General features: G+C 36.9%; 2 protein-coding genes across 6 annotated transcripts in view; both read right to left on the bottom strand.

Moving 5' to 3' along the window:
- The window catches only part of LOC127433705 (rabphilin-3A-like), a 36988-nt gene extending 35430 nt beyond the window's left edge, over positions 1 to 1558 (bottom strand). For 3 of the 5 annotated variants that reach the window (XM_051685834.1, XM_051685833.1, XM_051685830.1), the window contains exon 1: positions 1178 to 1557. The gene's annotated coding sequence lies outside the window, so the exon portion shown is untranslated. Of the gene's footprint in view, positions 1 to 1177 lie in introns of all 5 variants that reach the window. The other 2 variants (XM_051685831.1, XM_051685829.1) reach the window with 1 other exon arrangement.
- Positions 1559 to 7320: 5762 nt separating this feature from the next.
- LOC127433684 (tyrosine-protein phosphatase non-receptor type 11-like) lies at positions 7321 to 22087 on the bottom strand. Its single transcript, XM_051685776.1, has 16 exons — positions 21838 to 22087; positions 19102 to 19224; positions 16936 to 17130; positions 16623 to 16815; positions 16295 to 16414; positions 15962 to 16075; positions 15773 to 15869; positions 15578 to 15657; positions 13596 to 13754; positions 13306 to 13437; positions 13069 to 13223; positions 12891 to 12958; positions 12483 to 12634; positions 12162 to 12280; positions 10620 to 10720; positions 7321 to 10385 (listed from the first exon to the last, which is right to left on the bottom strand). Exons 1-15 carry the CDS (start codon positions 21849 to 21851, stop codon positions 10651 to 10653), a joined length of 1791 nt encoding a protein of 596 aa, XP_051541736.1. The 5' UTR covers positions 21852 to 22087; the 3' UTR covers positions 7321 to 10385; positions 10620 to 10650.
- Between the last annotated feature and the right edge of the window lie 2067 nt (positions 22088 to 24154).

Below are 24154 nucleotides of genomic sequence, written 5' to 3' on the forward strand. Positions count from 1 at the left end.
TATGACTCTTTCGGCTCACATGCACTCTTCAGGACTCGTACCCCGACCCTTTACATCACAAGTGCAACACTCTATCAGCTGAGCTACCACGCAGACTGATCACAAACATTCAAATGTATCAGCTTACTATAGTAAAAGTGTTTAGATGTCATAAGAGAAAGTATGTGTTTATGAACTGATAATCTGCCGTTTTACTCGTGATTTATGTTAAAGTGAATAAAAAGAGTTCATTTCACATAGAAACTGCTGCGATATGTACAACGAACCATATAAAAATCATTTAGGAAATAATGTAGGTATAGTAACATGCTTTTATGAGACCAGGTAGCTTTCAAGCCCCAAAATAACAAAAAATTAACCACGAAAGCATCATAAATGTAGTCCAGACAACTCGTACGCTATATTCAAAGTCTGCTGAAGCCATATGATAGCTTTGTTTTGAAATTTAAGTTGTTATTCACTGAAAATCTTGCTTGACAGCCATAGTCACTATTCACTTTCATTGTATTGAAAAGCGAAGCTTGAAAATTTAGCCTAAAAGCTCCTTTTGTGTTCCATAGAAAAACACCATACAGGTGTGGAAAAACATGAGGATGTGTAAATAATGTCAGAATTGTCATTTTTGGTTAAACTATTTCTTTAAAAGCATCCATGCATATGCAAAAAAAAAAAAAAGTGACACAAAGTACAGTATTTATTCTCTAGACAAACTAGTGCCAGATAGACGCTTTCACATCACATGGCATTAATTGCTCGACATGCATGAAAAATCTGCCATCTGTGTTGCATTCTATTTGCAACGTTTAAGCATTTATGCATACAGTACTTTACAGTGATGTCTCATAATAGCATGCATGCAACCATAACTAGTCCAAGAAGATATTACAAATATTAGTTTTGACATGCTGAATTATTTTTCAAAGCCTTTAGAGTCATACTGAATCATTAAACTGTACTCTGACTGATGCATTTGCACTTTAAACTGATGTAAACTAACAAGCAATTTACAAATTTAGCTCCAACTTCTCCTAAATGCTTTAAAAAAAACTAACCAAGGCCCATTTGCACATATTATTAATTCTATATTAGATTTACCCATTTAGAGATATTATCCATGTCTATTCTAAATCAATTAGAATATAGATGCTGAATTATAATAACCCTGGAAGTCACTCACCCGCCCCTGATGCTGAGATGTGATCTCCTCTGCTTAAAGAAGAAATGAAGATGCCTCTCTCTCTCTCTATCTCCGCCACACTGATGCTTGAGTGATGCTTTAATTCTGTCTTTAGGGAGAAGAAAACCAAACCTGCACCCCCTCCTATATGACCAAGCTGCGGTCTGATCCAATGAGAATGAGCAGAGAATTCAGTTACAGGGCACATACCTGATGAAGATGATGGTGATGATGTCGACAATTTTGTTCTAGCCTTTTTCTGTACATTTATGCTTTTAAAGCGACAGTTCACCCAAAAATGAAATTGAATTCTGTCATTATTTACTCACCCTCATGTAGTTCAAAACCCTACATGACTATCTTTTTTACATGGAACACAAAATAAGACTTTTGCTGTGTGGAAAAAGATGCAATGGATGTGAATGGTGACTGAAACGAACATCCTGCCTAACATCTCCTTTTGTGTTCATACGGTTTTGGAACAACATGAGGGTGAGTAAATGATGACAGAAATGTCTTTGTTTTTTTTTTTTATTAACTTTCCCTTTAAATTAATATTCTGGGTTCAATACAAGTTAAGCTCAATCGACAGCATTTGTGGCATAATGTTGATTACCACAAAACATAATTTCAACTTGTCCCTCCTTGTTAGAAAAGCAAAAGTCAAAGTTTCAGTGAGGCACTTACAATGGAAGTAAATGGGGCCAATTTTTGGAGGGTTTAAAGGCAGAAATGTGAAGCTTATAATTTTATAAAAGCACTTACATTAATAATTCTGTTAAAACTTGCGTATAATTTGAGCTGTAAAGTTGTTTAAATTGTAATTTTTATAGTCATTTTAGGGTATTGGCAAACAAGTTGCAAAATTGGATATAAACTTACACAGAAAAGATTAGTAAGTGATTTTATCACACTAAAATGTTAACACACATATTGTTTATGTCTTGTAAGTGCCTCACCATAACCCAGATTTGTGCTTTTTTTTTTTTTTTAAGAAAAGGAGGGACGAGTCAAAATGAATTTTTGTGGAAATCAACATTATGCCAGAAATGTCGATTTAGCTCAACTTGAATTGAACCGGGAATATTCCTTGAAGTCCACCCCCTGTGACTAATCACACACACACTATCTATTCTGTTAGTCTATATTAGACAGTATATCTCCTTTCATTATTATTAGTTTAACACAGAGAGCTAGAATCCATTCTGTATATCTAAAGTAATAATTACTCTTTTTTTAATCACTGTCTCACTCCTCGGCTCATTAGTTTTAAAAGGTCTCAGATGCCTGAATGCAAGCAAAATGACCAATTATACTATATATAATTTGTAATAAAAAAATACTGAGCAGAAATATCATCATGTGATTTTACTGCCCCCTGGTGATTAATTTTGTTGTGAATTACCCATGCAAACCTTTGCCATAGTAGACATAGTTTATAGTACATCAAAATACCATTGTTAATAGTTACTAATACCATTGAGAGGTGGTGGCGTAGTGGGTTAAGCACATAACTGCTGGTTCAATCCCCACAGCCATCACCATTGTGTCCTTGAGCAAGGCACTTAACTCCAGGTTGCTCCAGGAGGATTGTCCCTGTAATAAGGGCACTGTAAGTCACTTTGGATAAAAGCGTCTGCCAAACGCATAAATGTAATACAGTTTGCTTACAAAAGTACTACTTTTGTAAGCAAATTGTATTAACATTTTACTGCACTGCTTTTTGTCTTATTTTTGGTTAAAATATCTAAGCATCCTTTAAACAAGAAAAATTGATGCTATGGAATTGTGATGCAAACAACCAGGATAAATTATTGTAAAGCAAATTGACATGATAAAGTAATACTTAGACCTACAATAGCACAATTTAGAAGTCTTTATCTTTAAGGATTTGGATTGACATAAAACACAAGTGCTTTATAATGGCCAAAACATATTAAAAAACAAACTAAAAAATGGAAATCTTGGATAACTTGTGAACACGGGACAAAACAGCAACATCATACTGATATAGTAATAATTTATGACTTCTTAAAAATATGACGGTCAGTCTGAACAGTTTTGGTAGCACAATTCATTCAGACTTTTGTGGTCCATCTAACTACCAATCTAGTTTTGGAAGAATTTGATGAGAAATGTCGAGTTCATATTGAGATTACAATAGACTGTCTCACATATGAGAGAGAAACTACAGCAAATGTCTCATTTAATCTCATTACATTCTAGAAAAAACAATTGAGATATTATAAAGATCTCATGTGTGAGTTTCATCTTTCCTAAGGGGATATCTGTACCCATGTCCCTGCAGCCTCCCAGAAAAACCCACAGCGTTAGTCACGAGATCTTCCATCACAACCCTGCGGCGTAACAGCTGGCTTCCTCCCAATATACCGACTGCACACACTTCTATACTGCTGCACAGCTGCACTTCATAAAAGTAGAGTCCAGCACAGCAAAATCCATTGGTTTCACTTCATTGCTTTTGGACCATTTTCTAGTTTAATATTGTCAGAAGGTTGCCAATTGTCAATGTAACTTCAAGATTACAGCAAAGCTGTCTTTAATGGTCTTTTGTGCAGCAGTACCTGAGACCAGAACTCTGAAGAGGAGAAGAATCCAAATCCAATGTCCAGAGAAGGTACATGACCGACCATTCTGAAAATGTATTTCAAATACTGCGAAATCAACATATTGATTGATCAATATGGCATCTACCTATCTACATATCTATCATTCTATCTATCTATCGTTCTACCTCTCATTCTATCCGTCCTTCCATTGCTATACCTATCGTTCTACACCTTAGCTAAATACATTTAAACTCAGTTTTTCACAATTCCTGACATTTAATCGTAGAAAACATTCCCTTTCTTAGGTCAGTTAGGATCACTACTTTATTTTAAGAATGTGAAATGTCAGAATAATAGTAGAGAGAATGATTTATTTCAGCTTTTATTTCTGTTATCACATTCCCAGTGGGTCAGAAGTTTACATACACTTTGTTAGTATTTGGAAGCATTACCTTTAAATTGTTTAACTTGGGTCAGACGTTTTGGATAGCCTTCCACAAGCTTCTCACAATAAGTTGCTGGAATTTTGGCCCATTCCTCCAGACAGAACTGGTGTAACTGAGTCAGGTTTGTAGGCCTCCTTGCTCGCACATGCTTTTTTTAGTTCTGCCCACAAATTTTCTATCGGATTGAGGTCAGGGCTTTGTGATGGCCACTCCAATACCTTGACTTTGTTGTCCTTAAGCCATTTTGCCACAACTTTGGAGGTATGCTTGGGGTCACTGTCCATTTGGAAGACCCATTTGCGACCGAGCTTTAACTTCCTGGCTGATGTCTTGAGATGTTGCTTCAATATATTCACATAATTCTTCTTCCTCATGATGCCATCTATTTTGTGAAGTGCACCAGTCCCTCCTACAGCAAAGCACCCCCACAACATGATGCTGCCACCCCATGCTTCACGGTTGGGATGGTGTTCTTCGGCTTACAAGCCTCACCCTTTTTCCTCCAACCATAACGATGGTCATTATGGCCAAACAGTTCAATTTTTGTTTCATTAGACCAGAGGACAATTCTACAAAAAGTAAGATCTTTGTCCCCATGTGCACTCGCAAACTGTAGTCTGGCTTTTTTATGGCAGTTTTGGAGCAGTGGCTTCTTCCTTGCTGAGCAGCCTTTCAGGTTATGTCGATATAGGACTTGTTTTGCTGTGGATATAGATACTTGTCTACCTGTTTGATCCAGCATCTTCACAAGGTCCTTTGCTGTTGTTCTGGGATTGATTTGCACTTTTCACACCAAACTTCGTTCATCTCTAGGAGACAGAAAGCGTCTCCTTCCTGAGCGGTCTGATGGCTGCGTGGTCCCTTGTGTACTATTGTTTGTACAGATGAACTTGGTACCTTCAGGTGTTTGGAAATTGCTCCCAAGGATGAACCAGACTTGTGGAGGTCCACATTTTTTTTTTTTTTTCCGAGATCTTGGCTGATTTCTTTTGATTTTCCCATGATGTCAAGCAAAGAGGCACTGAGTTTGAATGTAGGCCTTAAAACACATCCACAGGTACACCTCCAATTCAGTACACCTCCTATCAGAAGCTAATTGACTAATTGCCTAAAGGCTTCACATCATTTTCTGGAATTTTCCAAGCTGCTTAAAGGGACAGTTAACTTAGTGTATGTAAATTTCTGACCCCCTGGAATTGTGATATAGTCAATTAAAAGCGAAACATCTATCTATCTCTCAATCTATCTACATTCCTATCTTTACCTTTCATTGTCTACCTATTGTTCTATCATTCTACCTATTGTTGAACCTATCATTCTACATATCTATCGTTCTGCCTATCTATCATTCTAAATATATACAGGTGCATCTCAATAAATTAGAATGTCGTGGAAAAGTTCATTTATTTCAGTAATTCAACTCAAATTGTGAAACTCGTGTATTAAATAAATTCAATGCACACAGACTGAAGTAGTTTAAGTCTTTAGTTCTTTTAATTGTGATGATTTTGGCTCACATTTAACAAAAACCCACCAATTCACTATCTCAAAAAATCAGAATACATCATAAGACCAATAAAAAAACATTTTTAGGGAATTGTTGGCCTTCTGGAAAGTATGTTCATTTACTGTATATGTACTCAATACTTGGTTTTTTGCTCCTTTTGCTTTAATTACTGCCTCAATTCGGCGTGGCATGGAGGTGATCAGTTTGTGGCACTGCTGAGGTGGTATGGAAGCCCAGGTTTCTTTGACAGTGGCCTTCAGCTCATCTGCATTTTTTGGTCTCTTGTTTCTCATTTTCCTCTTGACAATACCCCATAGATTCTCTATGGGGTTCAGGTCTGGTGAGTTTGCTGGCCAGTCAAGCACACCAACACCATGGTCATTTAACCAACTTTTGGTGCTTTTGGCAGTGTGGGCAGGTGCCAAATCCTGCTGGAAAATGAAATCAGCATCTTTAAAAAGCTGGTCAGCAGAAGGAAGCATGAAGTGCTCCAAAATTTCTTGGTAAACGGGTGCAGTAACTTTGGTTTTCAAAAAACACAATGGACCAACACCAGCAGATGACATTGCACCTCAAATCATCACAGACTGTGGAAACTTAACACTGGACTTCAAGCAACTTGGGCTATGAGCTTCTCCACCCTTCCTCCAGACTCTAGGACCTTGGTTTCCAAATGAAATACAAAACTTGCTCTCATCTGAAAAGAGGACTTTGGACCACTGGGCAACAGTCCAGTTCTTCTTCTCCTTAGCCCAGGTAAGACGCCTCTGACGTTGTCTGTGGTTCAGGAGTGGTTTAACAAGAGGAATACGATAACTGTAGCCAAATTCCTTGACACATCTGTGTGTGGTGGCTCTTGATGCCTTGACCCCAGCCTCAGTCCATTCCTTGTGAAGTTCACCCAAATTCTTGAATCGATTTTGCTTGACAATCATAAGGCTGCGGTTCTCTCGGTTGGTTGTGCATCTTTTTCTTCCACACTTTTTCCTTCCACTCAACTTTCTGTTAACATGCTTGGATACAGCACTCTGTGAACAGCCAGCTTCTTTGGCAATGAATGTTTGTGGCTTACCCTCCTTGTGAAGGGTGTCAATGATTGTCTTCTGGACAACTGTCAGATCAGCAGTCTTCCCCACGATTGTGTATCCTAGTGAACCAAACTGAGAGACCATTTTGAAGGCTCAGGAAACCTTTGCAGGTGTTTTGAGTTGATTAGCTGATTGGCATGTCAAAATATTCTAATTTTTTGAGATAGTGAATTGGTGGGTTTTTGTTAAATGTGAGCCAAAATCATCACAATTAAAAGAACCAAAGACTTAAACTACTTCAGTCTGTGTGCATTGAATTTATTTAATACACGAGTTTCACAATTTGAGTTAAATTACTGAAATAAATGAACTTTTCCATGACATTCTAATTTATTGAGATGCACCTGTATATCGTTTTAGCTATCTATTGTTCTACTTATCTACCTATTGTTCTACCCATCTATCAATCTATCTATTGTTCTACCTATCATTGCCCTACCTACTTATCTGTCTGAAAACATATCTACCTCTCAATTTATCGATGTCCGTCCACCCATCCATCTAGTTGACAAAAAGTCTAATAAGACAATCATTAAGTTGTGAGCTTCTTGTTTATTGTTATGTATGAGTTCATGTTGGTTAATTGCATTGCTAGTAGAACAACACGATCAACTCTTTTAGCTTGTGTAAGGCTAACTGTCTGGCACGAGAGAGATGCTGGGTTAAACATACAGTATATCTTAATGGCAATTACATACGTTTAGTAAGTACATTCTCCTCTACAAGATATTCATGTACAATATACAAGTTTAAAAAATATAGTTTGTTTGCATTGAGTTCAACAACCATTGCGTTTTCTTCACAATGACAAAAATTCGTATTAGTTGTTTTGGACAGTTTGCTTTCCGTGTAGCTTGGTGAAGAGAACTGGGACTTTTAGTTTTAAAAGAAAAATATTAAATTGGTCACTGACACACACACACACACACACAAACACACACACACACACACACACACACAGTTGTGTGTAAATATTTACATCATTGAGACAGAGTGTTCCTTTAAGAAAAGAAAAGAAAAAAAAGCATGGCTGAAACAGAAGACGGGACTTCAAAGAGCAAACAGCAGTATTCTCAGATACAAACACACTTGCACTCTTCAGGACAATAAACACACAACAGTACACCAGATACACGATATGTCCCCTGGGCTAAAAGGCTGTTCTCGCTGCCTGTGAGTAAACAAACTCAAAGAGCACCGACTCAGCATTTTTTGTGTGTTTTTACACATTTTCAAAAGCCGTAGTTCTGAGTGAAGAAAGTCAAGACTAGAAATGATGAATGTAAATGCAGCAAGTTGGCAAAGACACTTTTTCCTGAAGGCTGTGAATGAAGTAAAGAAAGATTTGCAGATGCCAAATGCTGACAGTGTTCGAAATGACAAGGAAAGGTGCATTAACTTTCTAAAAGCGCTTGCGAAAACCATTTAAATATATGAGTTGCAAAATACTGCTGACATCGAATGCAACAAGAAACAACAAAAGGACAAAAGTTTGGTTTAGTGAAGTAAGCAAATATTAAAGTGTTTAAAGAGAAAAAGAAACAGAAAATCAGAAGACAGCATTGCAAGAAAATGTAGGCTTGTGGCTTGGCAAAAAAAAAAAAAAAATACAAGCTTTTTTTTTTTTAAACCACAAATCAAGTTTGTCCATCATAGAGGGCCCTAATAACACTTTTCAAACCCCTAATTTATCCAATGCTCTTTACAAGCTTGAAATCAACAGGGTTACAAATGTTCAGTCACTTTTTCACATACGGTACTCTGTGCGCAAGTACTACGCTTATCTTTTTCTTTTAAAGATGGTAAAATATAATTAAAAATAATTAATAAACAGGTATGCAACCAAGCAAAGACAGCTGCAGGATGGCCTGATGCACGCAGAACAAGCCAGGGACAGGACGATTTGTCCCATGAAAAAGTCCTCAGTCACAGAATATCTCTCTTGAAGGGGACAAAAGGCAAAAGCAGGGGTGTCCTGACCCGACTTAAGTTCCCCTGCTGTTTAGGAGCAGAATCTTAAGGACGCTGGGCTTTAAGTGAAGGCAGAGGACGAAAAAATAAGGACTTCTAAAATTACACAATGGGACATCATTAATTCTTCAACCTGATACTACAAGGGATTGTTCGTTCAAGTCTGAATTTAGTCTACCGTTAAAATGGCACCGGCACAATTAGTTTCATTTAGTAGAGCGAATCTCAGGAAACATGTCAAGAACATGTCCAGATTATATTTTAAAACTAAAATCAAAAGAAAGCCAATTTTGAGGACCATTAAGATTTTTTGCATTGTGACATATTTTCATGACAATGAAGCAATGAATTTTCCCCCTTAAATTCTCGCTACTGTAATGTGATAAAGGATGTACCGGTATATCATTTAAATTGTAGAATAAGTATACATCATGGTAGTATTTGTTGTAAACAGAACAAATTACTGTACTATAGTAATTAGAATCACCAATCACCACTGAGAATAATGGGAATTTAAAAAAACAAAACGCACTGCAAAAATGCTTTTTTGTCTTATTGTCCTGTAAAATATTTAAACATTTTTAACCCAAGAAAAAATTACTCAAGAAGCAGAATGACGTAAGATATTAAGTCTTAAAAATCTAACAAAATTAAATGGAGTTCAACAAGAAAAACATTATTTGTCAATGGGGTTTTTTATACCTCATTTGCAAATATTTTTTTCTTGTTACGAGTGTTAAGATTTCTGTGAAAACAAGACAAAAAAAAAACGTAATTTTTCTGCTCAAGGAAATGTATCTTGTTTAAGAACGTTTAGATATTTTACTGGAAAACAAGACAAATATACTCAGTAAAAAAAAAAAAAAATTCAGTGCACACAAGTTAAACATTCTAATGCATTACAGTTACGAGAATTAGAGGGAATTATTTTTATTTATTTAAAATTAAAATCTGTACGGTCCTAATATATACACTTCTTAATTTCCTGAATGCAAAATATAATTTCTTACGTCTTCTTTTAAGTTTTGGCGTTGAAATAAGACTTTAACATGTTTTAATGATATTCGCCTAGTAATGAATTGGCCTTTTTTACTGCATATAAAACAATATTCGCAGATATAGAATATCCCTTTCCATGGACGAGAATCCCTTGTGTTTTGTTCCCGATAAATTTAGTAAAAGACAACATGATTATTTCAGATACTCAGTGTCCTGTTTCCATTATAATATCATAATGTTTTTCAGAAAGTATTCTTGCTTTGTTTAAAAGAGAAAGGCAAAGTAAAATGAACGAGGGATGATTTTAAAGATTAAAAAAAAAATGCTATCGCTTTTCCACATGTGCTAAATGTAGCCTGGATGAATCTGAGTGAAGTCCACACCCAAAAGAATGTGATTTTGCAGGGGCTGTTTTGGGTTTATTTAGCATAAGGCGTCATGATAGTCACAGTGGTTTCAGAGAGTGGGGTTGAAAGGCTACGCATTAAATTCACTCCATCCTTATGTCTCTGAGCTTGTGTGGACCCCTCGCTAGATTTGTTTCTTTTTTTATGTGTGTCATTTCTCCGTATATTCATAGTCACATCTCAGGCGTTCAGGAGCGGCTGGCAACAACACAAACACTTCCTGTCAACATAGGGAAAATAGAAGTTATTATTATACAAATACTGGGCTACAAAAAACACTAAAAGCCTAATTAAGAGCACAGATTATTTATTCAGTGGAACTCAAAATTAGATGTTAGGCAGAACGATGACATCAGTCACCATTCACTTTCATTGCATTTTTGTCCAGACTACAAAAGTGAATAATGACTGACACAGATCTCGTGTTGACTCTTTGTGATGTGAGCAGAATTACCTGTGTTTTAAACGGTGCTGGAATCTTAATCTCATCTGTGACTCTTCTGCTGCTGCATTAGTCCCACATTCTCATACACTCGAGAGCTGTCATCACGCATACTATAATACACAGACAGAAAATACTAACAACCCTCCTCATAGACTCAAACACAGAAACAAAAGCTGATTTGTGAATGAATTTCTAATATGATCTATTAAAAGTGCCATACTGTGGAAAATATGATTTTCCTTCTGCCTTTGAAATAAACAAGTTTGAAGAGTCAATATTAAACATTAAAGGAATTGTGCACCCAAAAATGAAATTTCTCTCATCATTTACTCACCCTCATGCCATCCCAGATGTGTATGACTTTCTTCTGTTGAACACAAACAGAGATTTTTAGAAGAATATCTCAGCTCTGTAGGTCCATACAATGCAAGTCAACATGGTCCAAAACTTTGAAGCTCAAAAAGCACATAAAGGCAGCATAAAAGTAATCCATACAACTCCAGTGACTAAATCCATATCTTCAAAAGTGATATGATAGGTGTGGGTGAGAAACAGATCAATATTCAAGTCAATTTTTACTATAAATTCTCCTCCCTGCCCAGTAGATGGCCATATGCAAAAAAAACAAAAAAAAAGTGGAGATTTACTGTAAAAATGGACTTAAATACTGATCTGTTTCTCACCCACACCTATCATATCACTTCAGAAAGCATATATTAAACCACTGGAGTCCTGTGGATTACTTTTAGGCTGCCCTTATATGCTTTTTTGAGCTTCAAAGTTCTGGTCAACATTCACTTGCATTTTATGGACCTACAAAGCTGAGATAATCTTCTAAAAATATTTGTTTGTGTTCAGCAGAAGAAAGAAAGTCATACACATTTTGGATGGCATGAGGGTGAGTAAATGATGAGAGAATTTTTTTTTATTTTGAGGTGAACTCTTCCTTTAACTAAAAGAATTAACTAAATGTAGTGATGCTACGAACTTAACTACATTTTTCAATAGCTCAGCTATTTTTACAATAATGTTGCTTTTCCAGAAACAAGCTACATTTTCCAACGAGTAGCAGTGTAAAGTGTAGCATAGATTTATCACGATATATTGCACGCAGCAATGGAGCCAATAGATTAATCGAATGCGCTCACTCGCTCACATACTGCGGGAACATCCATATAATTTAAGTGAATCGTTTCTTTCCGGCAATTCATGAAAATGAACCAGTTACAATAAACGATTCGCTAATATTTAGCGTTGGGAACTATGATTCGTTTTAGTCAGTCGGTTCGTTTATAGAGTTTAGCCCTGATGAACAACAGTGTAAACTACACCAATCTGCAAGGGTTAGCCAATCACAACAGAGGTCATTTACATATAGCAGTCTTAAAGGTACATTAGTAAAACAGTTGAATTGTAAGGGTCAGGAGGGTGTAAAACTTGGGATTTTTTTTTATAAAAAAATGTTATGTTGTTACTTTATTTGCTTGTACTTTGGCAGACACTTTCCATCCTAAACAACAAAACACACAAGCGGTTTGGTGTCAGACTCACTCGGCACAGGTTGGCGTTGGCACAGGTGTGCAGGGCGGCAGAGGGCTCTGGTCTCCTCCAGTGAGGTCAGAGAGAGAATATTTGATGTTGGTGTACTCACGTCCTTTAATTTTACTTTTCTAAAAGACAAACATGCAAAAGAATCAGCTTATCGTTAGTCAGACACTGCAAAAGATGGTGTCATAAACCTGTCGTAACAATTTAAAGCTATATTTAGTGCACTTTTGTCTTTGTAATGCCAATAATAAAGCTAAATATCCAATTATTGTGGATAAAAGTGTTATTACACAATGCAACATATCCACACACACGTAAACACACCTGTTCCTCCTCTATACGGCGCTGTAGAGTCTCAATATAATGTTGCACGGCCATATAGATGAATCTATACTGCGCTTCTGTCTGTACCATTCCTGAACGCTGAGATCGAACCATCTGAATAGTTTTGGGCACGTCAATGTCACAGTCAACTCCTGCAGAACACAAACCACTGGTAAGATCATTGGATCAGTATTACTGGGGAACAATTCTGGCTAAGGGGATAGTTTGCAGTGGACAGTGCCTCACTTTAAAGCTTTGAAGTACCCAAAAGTACCATAAAAGTTGTTTGAGGTTCAAGCATCATATTCCAAGTCTTCTGAACACATATGATATGTTTTGGTAAGAAACAACAGAGAACTGAAGTTACTAACTTCTCTACAATCAATTAGGAAGACGCTCTGACTTTACCCTTTTCTCTGATGATATCTATTAAGATGTCGATCACGATAAACGTTCCTGTTCGTCCAATCCCAGCACTACGGGAGGAACAGAAACAAAGTTTATAATCGAGTTTGCACATCAGGAAACAGCATATATAATCACACCAGATAAGTATGAGGTGTGTTTTTGAATGTGTTCTCATAACCTGCAGTGCACCACGATGGGTCCAGCCCCTGTTATGCTCTCCTGCTTCATTTTGACTTCTTCCAGGAAGTCCAGCACGCCGCCAGGGTCACTGGGCACACCGTGATCAGGCCAGGCACGGAAATGATACTGCCACACTGTACGCTCAGTATTTCCCTACATAATCAGACAGATCACAGGTGTTAAAGGCAGTCTCTTGTGTTTTTGGGTGATGAAACAGTTTCAGCGTTTACCGTACCTGTCCAACTTTTGATAGCTTCAGCTCTCGTAGAATGTAATCATGTGCCAAAGTCTCCTTAACGTTCCGTACACGCATGGCTCCGTACTCTTTCAGCGCGGACACGTCAGGCCAATATTTTACACATTTACTCTGGGAAGAAATACCCAAATTCAAACATTGCACATGGAGCATTAAACAAAATCATGTTAATGTAAATACTACCAGACTTTATCCAATAAATATTTATTTCAGCCATAAAGAAAAATCTAATTGTTTTCCAATGGCCGTACCATTAGAAATGACCTCACCTTTCCCCGTTCCACTTCCTTTGTTGTCATGACGATGACTCGGGAGTTCTCCTGGAACACCATTCTCCAGAAGTCACTGATGGTGTTCTGAAGGCAGCCCTGTGTGGCGATGTAGCTCCGCTTCAACTTTGAATTGTTGCTCTTGGTCTCAATTTCAGGCTGCAGGACACAAAAAGGTGTTTCAAGACACGAACGCACATTTCACACCAGCAAAACACGATAAAACAGCCATTATTTATATAGTAGTGTTTTACTATGACACGATTGCTGTGATGATGTCATCATACTCTGACATAATTTAACTACTATAGACGTATTATACAGTGCTTCTATGATTATGCAGTGAGCGCATTTACATGCACACCAATATGCTGATTACTCCCAAAAATCAGCTATTTTAAAAATCCGACAAAGCAAAAAAAAAAAAAAAACATAAATAAATAAAAAAATTGAAATAATTGCGTTATTCTTTGCTTTTCACGTCAATCAGTGAAGAGGCGTGCGCACACTGGATAAGCCGGTAAGAATGCCGGTTAAGGTGTTTACATGCAACGTGCAATCAGGGTAATAGGCAAAAATCTACCCGTGTCAATCATTTTATTCTTTTGCCATTTATGACCTTACACCAATAAAGGAATGCCATTTAATGTGTTTACATGACCACACGTTTTCAGCTTATTAAGCATGTGCATGTAAATGCACTCAATGACATCACTCACTAATATGGTTAAGTCATTACACTACAACATCATTCCTTATCATAGTGCCATTATTGTACCCTGACACCATTCAATACCATAGTGACGTCAATATAGAATAACATATCATTGACTACCATGGTGACATCATTATACTATGACATCATTATATACCTTGGTGATGTAATTATACTATGACATCATTGACTACCATGGTGACATCATTATACTATGACATCATTAACTAGCTTGGTGAGGTAATTATACTATGACATCTTTGACTACCATGGTGACATCATTATACTATGACATCATTAACTACCTTGGTGAGGTAATTATACTATGACATCTTTGACTACCATGGTGACATCATTGTACTATGACATCATTAACTACCTTGGTGAGGTAATTATACTATGACATCTTTGACTACCATAGTGACATCATTGTACTATGACATCATTAACTACCTTGGTGAGGTAATTATACTATGACATCTTTGACTACCATGGTGACATCATTGTACTATGACATCATTAACTACCTTGGTGAGGTAATTATACTATGACATCTTTGACTACCATGGTGACATCATTGTACTATGACATCATTAACTACCTTGGTGAGGTAATTATACTATGACATCATTGACTACCATGGTGACATCATTAACTATCTTGATGAGGTAGTTATACTATGACATTATTGATCACCATGGTGACATCATTATACTATGACATCATTAACTACCTTTGTGAGGTAATTAAACTTTGACATCATACACTGCCTTGATAATGTCATTGACTACCATGATGACATCATTATACTATGACAGCATTAACTACATTTGTGAGGTAATTACACTATGACATCATTGACTACCATGGTGACATCACTATACTAAAACATTATTCACTACCATAGTGATGTTATTATACTGTAACATCACAAACAACCATAACGACATCATTATACTATAGCTTTTTTGTTAATGACAAGAAAATACTTCTCAGAAAAATCTTAATTATTTCAGATTTATATGCTCTTGCAAAATATGGAAGAACAAAGTGCATCATAAGTGAACAGCTAAAATAAAATTACATATCGAACAGTAAAATGTGTAGAGGCAGCTACCTAACTTCCTTTAACTGTATGGAGAACTCAGAACTTTCATAAAAATGTACATTTTTACTTTTAATTACGAGTTTCACAAATACATAAGTTTTTTTCTTGTTGAAAACTCATAATTATGGTCATTATGATACAACGTGAACACATCATTACCATGATGAGGTTGGCGTTGATGTAGTCGGACCCTGGCTCATTTGCATCGCCGTCGTCCAGTACGACTCGCGTGTGGTCGACTGAGTAGGAGACATAGAAACAAGCATGTTAGTCATGAGCATTGTCTCATTTGCATGTGGTGCATAGCATACTGAGAGTCCGGTGGGTTTTTGGGAGCCGATGTTATTTACTCACAGGGAAGAATGTTCTTATATCGATTCTTGTTCTTGTTTTCTGGCCGCTGTCCCTCTTTGCGACTGTAGAGCAGTTTACACTCCTGCTGTTGAAGCGTCTGTGGACATAGAAGTACGAATGACTCCCATATCACACACTGACAGATCATTGGCTAATCTGCCACTAAACTGTGTGCTAATTGGCTCTTACCTCAAACTCCTCCCAAAAGCCTTGTTTGACCTTATCAGTGGCCTCTGCCAGCTTGCTGAGCTCTCGCACCCGACTCTCGATCTCTGCGGCGTTGATGCGGGTAGTGTTCAGAGGCTGCAAGACACACAGTCCATTGTCACTGTCTGCTTTAATTGTATGAATAAGAGCTGTTTGCACATTCTAAACTTCTAACGCTTAACTTCTTCATATTGTTCTTCAAAGTTTTGGAACAACAAAGTTGAGCAGACGATGATAGAGTCTATTTCTTTAACCCAAAACATATCCTAAAGGCCCATAAGTGTGCATCAATGCTGTAAACGGTCATCAACACACCTGTTTGAGCTGCAGGACTGTTCCAAGCGTTTCCACCATGGGATTTTTCTTGTAATGTTCCACCAGATCTGTGAGGGAGTCGAATTTCTCTCCACCACCAACATCAAACTTCAAATCATGCTGTAACACAATAACATCCCACTTATACAACAGAAAACAAGGAAATAAGCTCAATATCACAGTGATTTGGAAACAAATATTTCTAGGAAACCGGTTTGAAATTGTTGCAATTCCATCTGGTGAAGCTAGTGGTTCAGAAATTACACACTACACCTTTAAACTGGGGTAAGAGCAAGTAATTTAACCTCTACAAATATTACACGTTTACCTGGCAGCGTATCATGACGTGGGTGACTTTAGGTTTGCTGTCGCTGCTGTCCGTCTTGTCGTCGCCGGTCCGTACGGACAGCACAAAATCTCCCGGGTGACTCTGACTTTCTCTCACCAGGAAACTTCCGTTCTTGCCCTTCTCAGTCAACAGCTTTTCAGCTTCACGACCAGACAGGTGACCATGAAACCACCTTGCAGACAAAAACAATGTCAGTGGAGGGCGCTTGGACACCAATAAAAACAGCCAAAAAACACAACTTTTGCCCCAATCATGACAGGACACACAGACAATGAACTATGTTTGTACTCACCTCTCCGAAGTGGGATCGGCACAGTTGAGTGGATACTTGAGCTCAATGACGTCTCCATTTTTCTCTTTCAGTTGTCCGTGGTGTTCCATGTAATACTGCACCAGCTCAGCTAGCGTGGCAAACTTCTCTCCCCCGTACAAGTCATAATAGTCTCCCGTGTTCTGGATCTTAATGTGGGTGACGGCGCCATTTCGCCTAAAAAAGAGAGAAGAACTTCTTACTGTAGCCCAACAATAAGGATTTTTTCTGCTTGCCATGTCAGGGAAGAACCTCAGACTTTTACTTGCCCTGCCAACATTTTCACTGGCCACCCAAAACATTTTTTTTTACCAATATATTTTTATAAGCTTCACAAATAGTGTCAATTTTATTTAAACATTGCTTTTATTCAAGAACAAAACAATACATAAAATATATTTAAAAACATATTATTAATAATATTAAAAAAATAAAAAAATAAAAATGTGTTGGTGATAACTCCATGCCAGCTTCCATATCTATTTTCATGGTGAAAAACAATATATAATAAAAGTTATTGTTTAGCCATTATTGATTGAATACATAAACAGTTAGTGTTCAAAACATTGTCCTTACCTTACCCCGATTCACTATGGTTAGCCAATAAAAATTATTTGTATTTTGAGCTGTCGGGTTTGTTTTGGCATGAAATCGCTGGCTTATGATGCACATCCTTACGTCATTACGTCATGTCCGCACACACAGGAAAGAAGTGTCGGCTGTCTCATGTTCCAGCTGGAGAAACTAACTACACTGTTCAACTCAGTTCAGTAACACTCACACAGTTCAAGACAGCATCATTGCAGTCTAGATGGATGTTTATCGGTTATCTGTTTTGTGAAGTTGTTTACCTGCTATAATGCTGGGATATGTTTTCTGGATGGGTTGTTGAAGCTTATATTGCTTGTCATGCTTTTATGAACTGAACATTACTCATGTGTTAACCGATTGCGATGTATCTACATTGTCCGGTGAAGTTACTGTGACATGTTTAATATGTATGACTTCTGAAATCGACTTCTAATAATTGTTATATTGCATATTTAAGCATATTATTTTTACATTTAATAAAGTATATTTTATCCCCATCATTATTGAATCCTCGTTTTATGTTTACGGTGTTACTGTGTGCATTGCATAGACATACTATTGTAGTAACTGAGGCTGGACAATATAGTATAAAAATAATAAAGTCTTCTAATAAACACTTTTACTGGAAAATGAGGGCATACGGTGCACAAAGACACTGATTTGTTTAGAATTTCTAAAAATGTCAACCCACTCTTAGCGATGCTTCCAAGACAAGATCACAAGTCACTCTTGCAATTTTTTATATTCTATATATAACTACATAAAATTACCTTGTTGACATATTAAAATCAGCACAATCTGCAAAATAACAATGTTAAAAACATCACAGAAAACCAAATGTTTAGGTTTGCAAGGCATAAAAGCACATGTATGCCATCAACTAATGTAAGATCACTGGAATGCAAGAACGTTCCGTCAACTAAACCAAAACACTCTCACACTGACCACTAAATCTCAATGCAACATAAGGCTTTATGGAGTCATTCTTTCAAGGAACAGATTCCAAATGTGACCGCATAATGATTTCTTTCCAGTCAAAATTAGTTATTTCCATCTCATAGGAATATTCCGGGTAAAATGCAAGTTAAGCTCAATCAAATCAACAGTATTTGTGGCATAAAATTGATTACCACAAAAATAATTTTGACTCCCCCCTCATTTATTAAAAAACAAAAAACACTACGTCACTTACAATGGAAGTGAATGGGGCCAATCCATAAACATTAAAATATGCTTCAAAAGTATAGCCACAAGACGTAAACAATAAAATCGTTTACTAATCTAATCTGTGTAAAGTGATATCCAATGCAAGGATTAGAGAGCTTCGTTGGTAACAAAGTTGTGAAATTAGATATAACTTTACACAGATGCGGTTAGTAAGTGATTGTATCACATTGTTTTACATCTTGTGGCTATACTTTTGAAACTGTGTGTTTATGGACTGGACCCATTCACTTCCATTGTACTCAACATTATGCCACAAATGCTGTTAATTAATCATAACTTATATTGAACTGAAATTTTCCTTTAAATCCTAGTTTATCCATCGCTTCTCACCTAACAGAGAGCGTGAAGTCTCCAGGGTTGCTTTTGCTGGGACGGGCCAGAAAACTGCCGTCTACACCACGAGTGAGTAGAAGGTTCTCAGCCTCCACTCCGGTAATGTTGGGATGGAACCACCTATCAACAGAAATGTGCAAGAGTGACTTCAGGATATGACAACAAGCAAAAAGACAGTATATTATAGACAGAAAGACTAATCAAAATAAAAGTAAAATACCTAAAAACAATATTGTTGAATATTCTTTTTAAGCAGGTCATCAAAGAATGTCTTTTTGTTTAGTAGTATAAATACTCGTGACAATCTACCTTATCAATTTGGCCAGTAATTGCAAAGAAATCCAACTGAACCATGAAATATTCTAAAAATGCCAATGCATACAAGATTACAACACTGAGAGAAGCTACAGATGCACAACAATATAAGACGTTAAGTGTTATCTCAATGCATCCATCTATCTATCTTTCTATCTGTCTATCTATCATTCTACCTATATATCAATCTATTGTTTTACCTATCCGTCCATCCGTCCATCATCTATCTATCTGTATGTCTGTCGTTCTATCTATCGTTCTACCTATATATCAATCTGTTGTTCTACCTATCTACCTGTCTGTCTGTCCATCCATCATCTAGCCATCCATCCATTTATCATCTATCCACCCATCTCTCTCTCTCTCTTTCTACCTATATATCAATCTATCTATCTGTCCATCCATCCATCTATCTCTCTCTCTATCTATCTATTGTTCTACCTCTCTCTCTATCTGTCCATCCATCCATCCTTCCATCTCTCTCTCTCTATCTATCTTTCTACCTATATATCAATCTATATTTTGTTCTACCTATCTCTCTATCTGTCCATCCGTCCATCCATCCATCTATCTATTTCTCTCTACCTATATATCAATCTATCTATTGTTCTACCTCTCTCTCTATCTGTCTGTCCATCCATCCATCATCTATCCATCCATCCATCTCTCTCTCTATCTTTCTACCTATATATCAATCTATTGTTCTTCCTATCTCTCTATCTGTCCATCCATTTATCGTCTATCCACCCATCTCTCTCTCTCTCTACCTATATATCAATCTATATTTTGTTCTACCTATCTCTCTATCTGTCCATCCGTCCATCCATCCATCTATCTATTTCTCTCTACCTATATATCAATCTATCTATTGTTCTACCTCTCTCTCTATCTGTCTGTCCATCCATCCATCATCTATCCATCCATCCATCTCTCTCTCTATCTTTCTACCTATATATCAATCTATTGTTCTTCCTATCTCTCTATCTGTCCATCCATTTATCGTCTATCCACCCATCTCTCTCTCTCTCTACCTATATATCAATCTATCTATTGTTCTACCAATCTATCTGTCTGTTCATCCATCCATCCATCGTCTATCCATCCATCCATCTATCTCTCTCTATCCTTCTACCTATATATCAATCTATCTATTGTTCTACCAATCTATCTGTCTGTCCATCCATCCATCTCTATCCTTCTACCTATATATCAACCTATCTATTGTTCTACCTATCTATCTGTCTGTCCATCCGTCCGTCTATCCATCCATTGTCTATCCATCCATCCATCCATGTATCTCTCTCTCTCTCTATCTTTCTACCTATATATCAATCTATCTATTGTTCTACCTATCTATCTGTCCATCTGTCCGTCCATCCATCTATCTATCTGTCTGTCTTTCTACCTATATATCAATCTATCTGTCTGTCCAATCTATCGTTCTACCTATATATCAATCTGTTGTTCTAACTATCTACCTGTCTGTCTGTCCATCCATCCATCCATCATCTAGCCATCCATCCATTTATCATCTATCTATCCACCCATCTCTCTCTATCTTTCTACCTACATATCAATCTATCTATTGTTCTACCTATCTATCTGTCTGTCCATCCATCAATCTCTCTCTCTATCTTTCTACCTATATATCAATCTATCATTCTACCTCTCTCTATCCGTCCGTCCATCCATCCATCTGTCTATCTTTCTACCTATATATCAATCTATCTATTGGTCTACCTATCTATCTGTCTGTCCATCCATCCGTCCATCCATCCATCCATCCATCCATCCATCTGTCTGTCTATCTACCTATATATCAATCTATCTGTCTGCCTGTCCATCTGTCCGTCCAGTCATCCTTCTATATATCAATCTATCTATTGTTCTACCAATCTATCTGTCCATCCATCCATCATTCCATCCATCCATCCATCCATCATTCCATCCATCCATCCATCCATCCATCTATCAATCAATCTAGTACATGTCAAATGAAAACAGTGCTGACTCTGGCTAGGTCAGATCTTAACCACAATTAGCTAAATTAAGTTAAATGAAGTTTATTCAACCATATTGCTCTCACAAACACACAAAACCGTGTCCTACTTCATCATCTCTCTGTCTGTGGTCAAATCTGCCAAAACACAATATGACCTGTCAAATTACCATCAATAACATCCGTAAAATTCATTTAACTCCCGTTTCAAAGACTCTTTCAGACTAAACCATGTTCAGTCTCGTCCTGCTATGCTACAATTACTCAATTCCCGACATTTAACATGTTCAATTCGCACTCAAGGCACTTTAAACACTTTAAAAATACATTAATAGTATTTATCATCACAACAAGAGGCCAGAGAGTTAGGTAAAATGAGAAATAAAGAGATTTTCGTGGTTGTTTTGCTACTTTCTCACCTCCGGGATGTCATCGCTTCCTCACTCTGTTTACTGTAATTTCACTCACTTTCGGGGTCAAAACTTAGTTTAAATCGACAGTCCCGTATTTACCCCCTCATACGGCAGCGGATCCCGCTCGGTTCGGGTTCGGAAAGATGGACATGAGCGAATAAAGTGACGGGAGAGAGGGAACGGGAGCGCTAGGCCGCAGCGGAGGACAGAGTTTTCGGAAAAACGTCACCAAAGCTGCGACACACAGCGCGACGCACTGACGCGCCCTCTAGAGGTGAAGAGAAGAACAACAGCACTACAACATATCTTCTTCTTCTTCTTCTTTGGATTTATTGGCGGTTGGCAATACAGCTTAGGTGCATTTCCGCCACCTACTGGGAAGGAGTGTGAGGCATTGATGAAGAAGGAAATAAAAAGATGGAAAAGAGAGACCTATCTGAAACCTAATTGTTTAATCTGAATATCATATTATTTCCCAAGGACTTGATGTTATATTCTTCTAATTAGACCTGTTGTCTTTAGGTAATCTAATACAGCCTTAGTCTCTTTTGAATTGTTTTTCAATAAATTCTGTCATGTTAAACTATTTATCCCTTTGGATATGGCTTTAACATCTTCACTGAGCTGATATCTTTCTTTGTAATAACATATGCATTCTAATAAAACATGTTCAACAGTTTCCGGTAATCCACAATTATTGCACAGTCCATTGTTATGCTTTCCTATCTTACTGTAAATACTGCCACATATCAACACATTAGATTATGTTTATTTGAGTGAACTGGATAGATAGATAGATAGATAGATAGACAGACAGACAGACAGACAGACAGATAGAAAGACGGATGAACGGACAGACAGACAGACAGACAGACAGACAGACAGATAGATAGATAGATTGATTGATGATGATGATGTCTATAGATAGATAGATAGACAGACAGACAGATAGAAAGACGGATGGACAGACAGACAGACAGACAGATGATGATGATAGATAGATAGATAGATAGATAGATAGATAGATAGATAGATGATGATGATGATGATGATAGACAGACAGACAGACAGACAGATGATGATGATGATAGATAGATAGATAGATAGATAGATAGATAGATAGATAGATAGATAGATAGATGATGATGATGATGATGATGATAGACAGACAGACAGACAGACAGACAGATAGATAATGATGATGATGATGAGATAGATAGACAGACAGACAGACAGACAGACAGATAGATAGATAGATAGATAGATAGATAGATAGATGATGCTGATGATGATGATAGACAGACAGACAGACAGACAGATAGATGATGATGATGATGATGATGATGATGATGATAGGCCGACAGACAGACAGACAGATAGATGCTGATGATGATAGACAGACAGACAGACAGACAGACAGACAGACAGACAGACAGATAGATAGATAGATAGATAGATAGATAGATAGATAGATAGATAGATAGATAGATGATGATGATAGACAGACAGACAGACAGATAGATGATGATGATGATGATGATAGATAGACAGACAGACAGACAGACAGATAGATAGATAGATAGATAGATAGATAGATAGATAGATAGATATTTTATATATAGTGGATGCTGTAACTGATCACTATTTCTTTCAAGTTTTTCTCCATTTTTAAATACCATTTTTCAGTTTACTTAAATAGCCCTGCAGTGTGACAATTGTATTTTTTTTAAAATAATAAAAATACAAATATTGCATGTAGTATCTCAATTAATGTGGGACCATAAAAATAAAAAGCATGCATGATAATTCTTAAAGAGTTATGAACGTGCTGTTTCAAACTAAACAGTTTTATATGCATTAGACGCACCACAGGTCACGTCAACTGACCATTAAATTGTATTATGATATATAATAACTGTTCATAATATGTATTTCAATAAATGAAAAAATATGGTTTAACATAACCCATCTAACATATTTTTGCTTTGTATTATTAGTATTAGTATTAGTATAATTTACAGTTACAATTTCTGGGAATTTGCCTTAGTTGGTTGTTTCAGAACAAATCACAATATACAATATTAACATCAACTGTAGAAAATATAATCTTTAATATACATCATTTACATGCCTATGCACATGTTGATGTAAAATGTTTTCAGTCTGTAATGACATGATTTCTCATAGATATTTGCCTTTTATGTTGCATTGCCATAAAACTGGAATGCAATAAACAAAACTGACGAACTCCACCTTTTTTTTTTTTTTTTTTTTTTTTTTGCAATCGCGGACCGCGTCACGTCCACTTTTTGTCCCCGCACGC

Source organism: Myxocyprinus asiaticus, chromosome 43 (assembly GCF_019703515.2).
Source record: "Myxocyprinus asiaticus isolate MX2 ecotype Aquarium Trade chromosome 43, UBuf_Myxa_2, whole genome shotgun sequence".
Lineage (NCBI taxonomy): Eukaryota > Metazoa > Chordata > Actinopteri > Cypriniformes > Catostomidae > Myxocyprinus > Myxocyprinus asiaticus.

Bases quoted from the DNA above. Each gene is read 5' to 3' on its own strand.
- LOC127433684 (XM_051685776.1), bottom strand. The intron at 16,076-16,294 runs GTGTGTTGATGA...TGTGTCTTGCAG, and splicing joins CAGTCCTGCAGCTCAAACAG to CCTCTGAACACTACCCGCAT. The intron at 12,281-12,482 runs GTGTGTTTACGT...TTTGTCTTTTAG, and splicing joins GCCGTATAGAGGAGGAACAG to AAAAGTAAAATTAAAGGACG.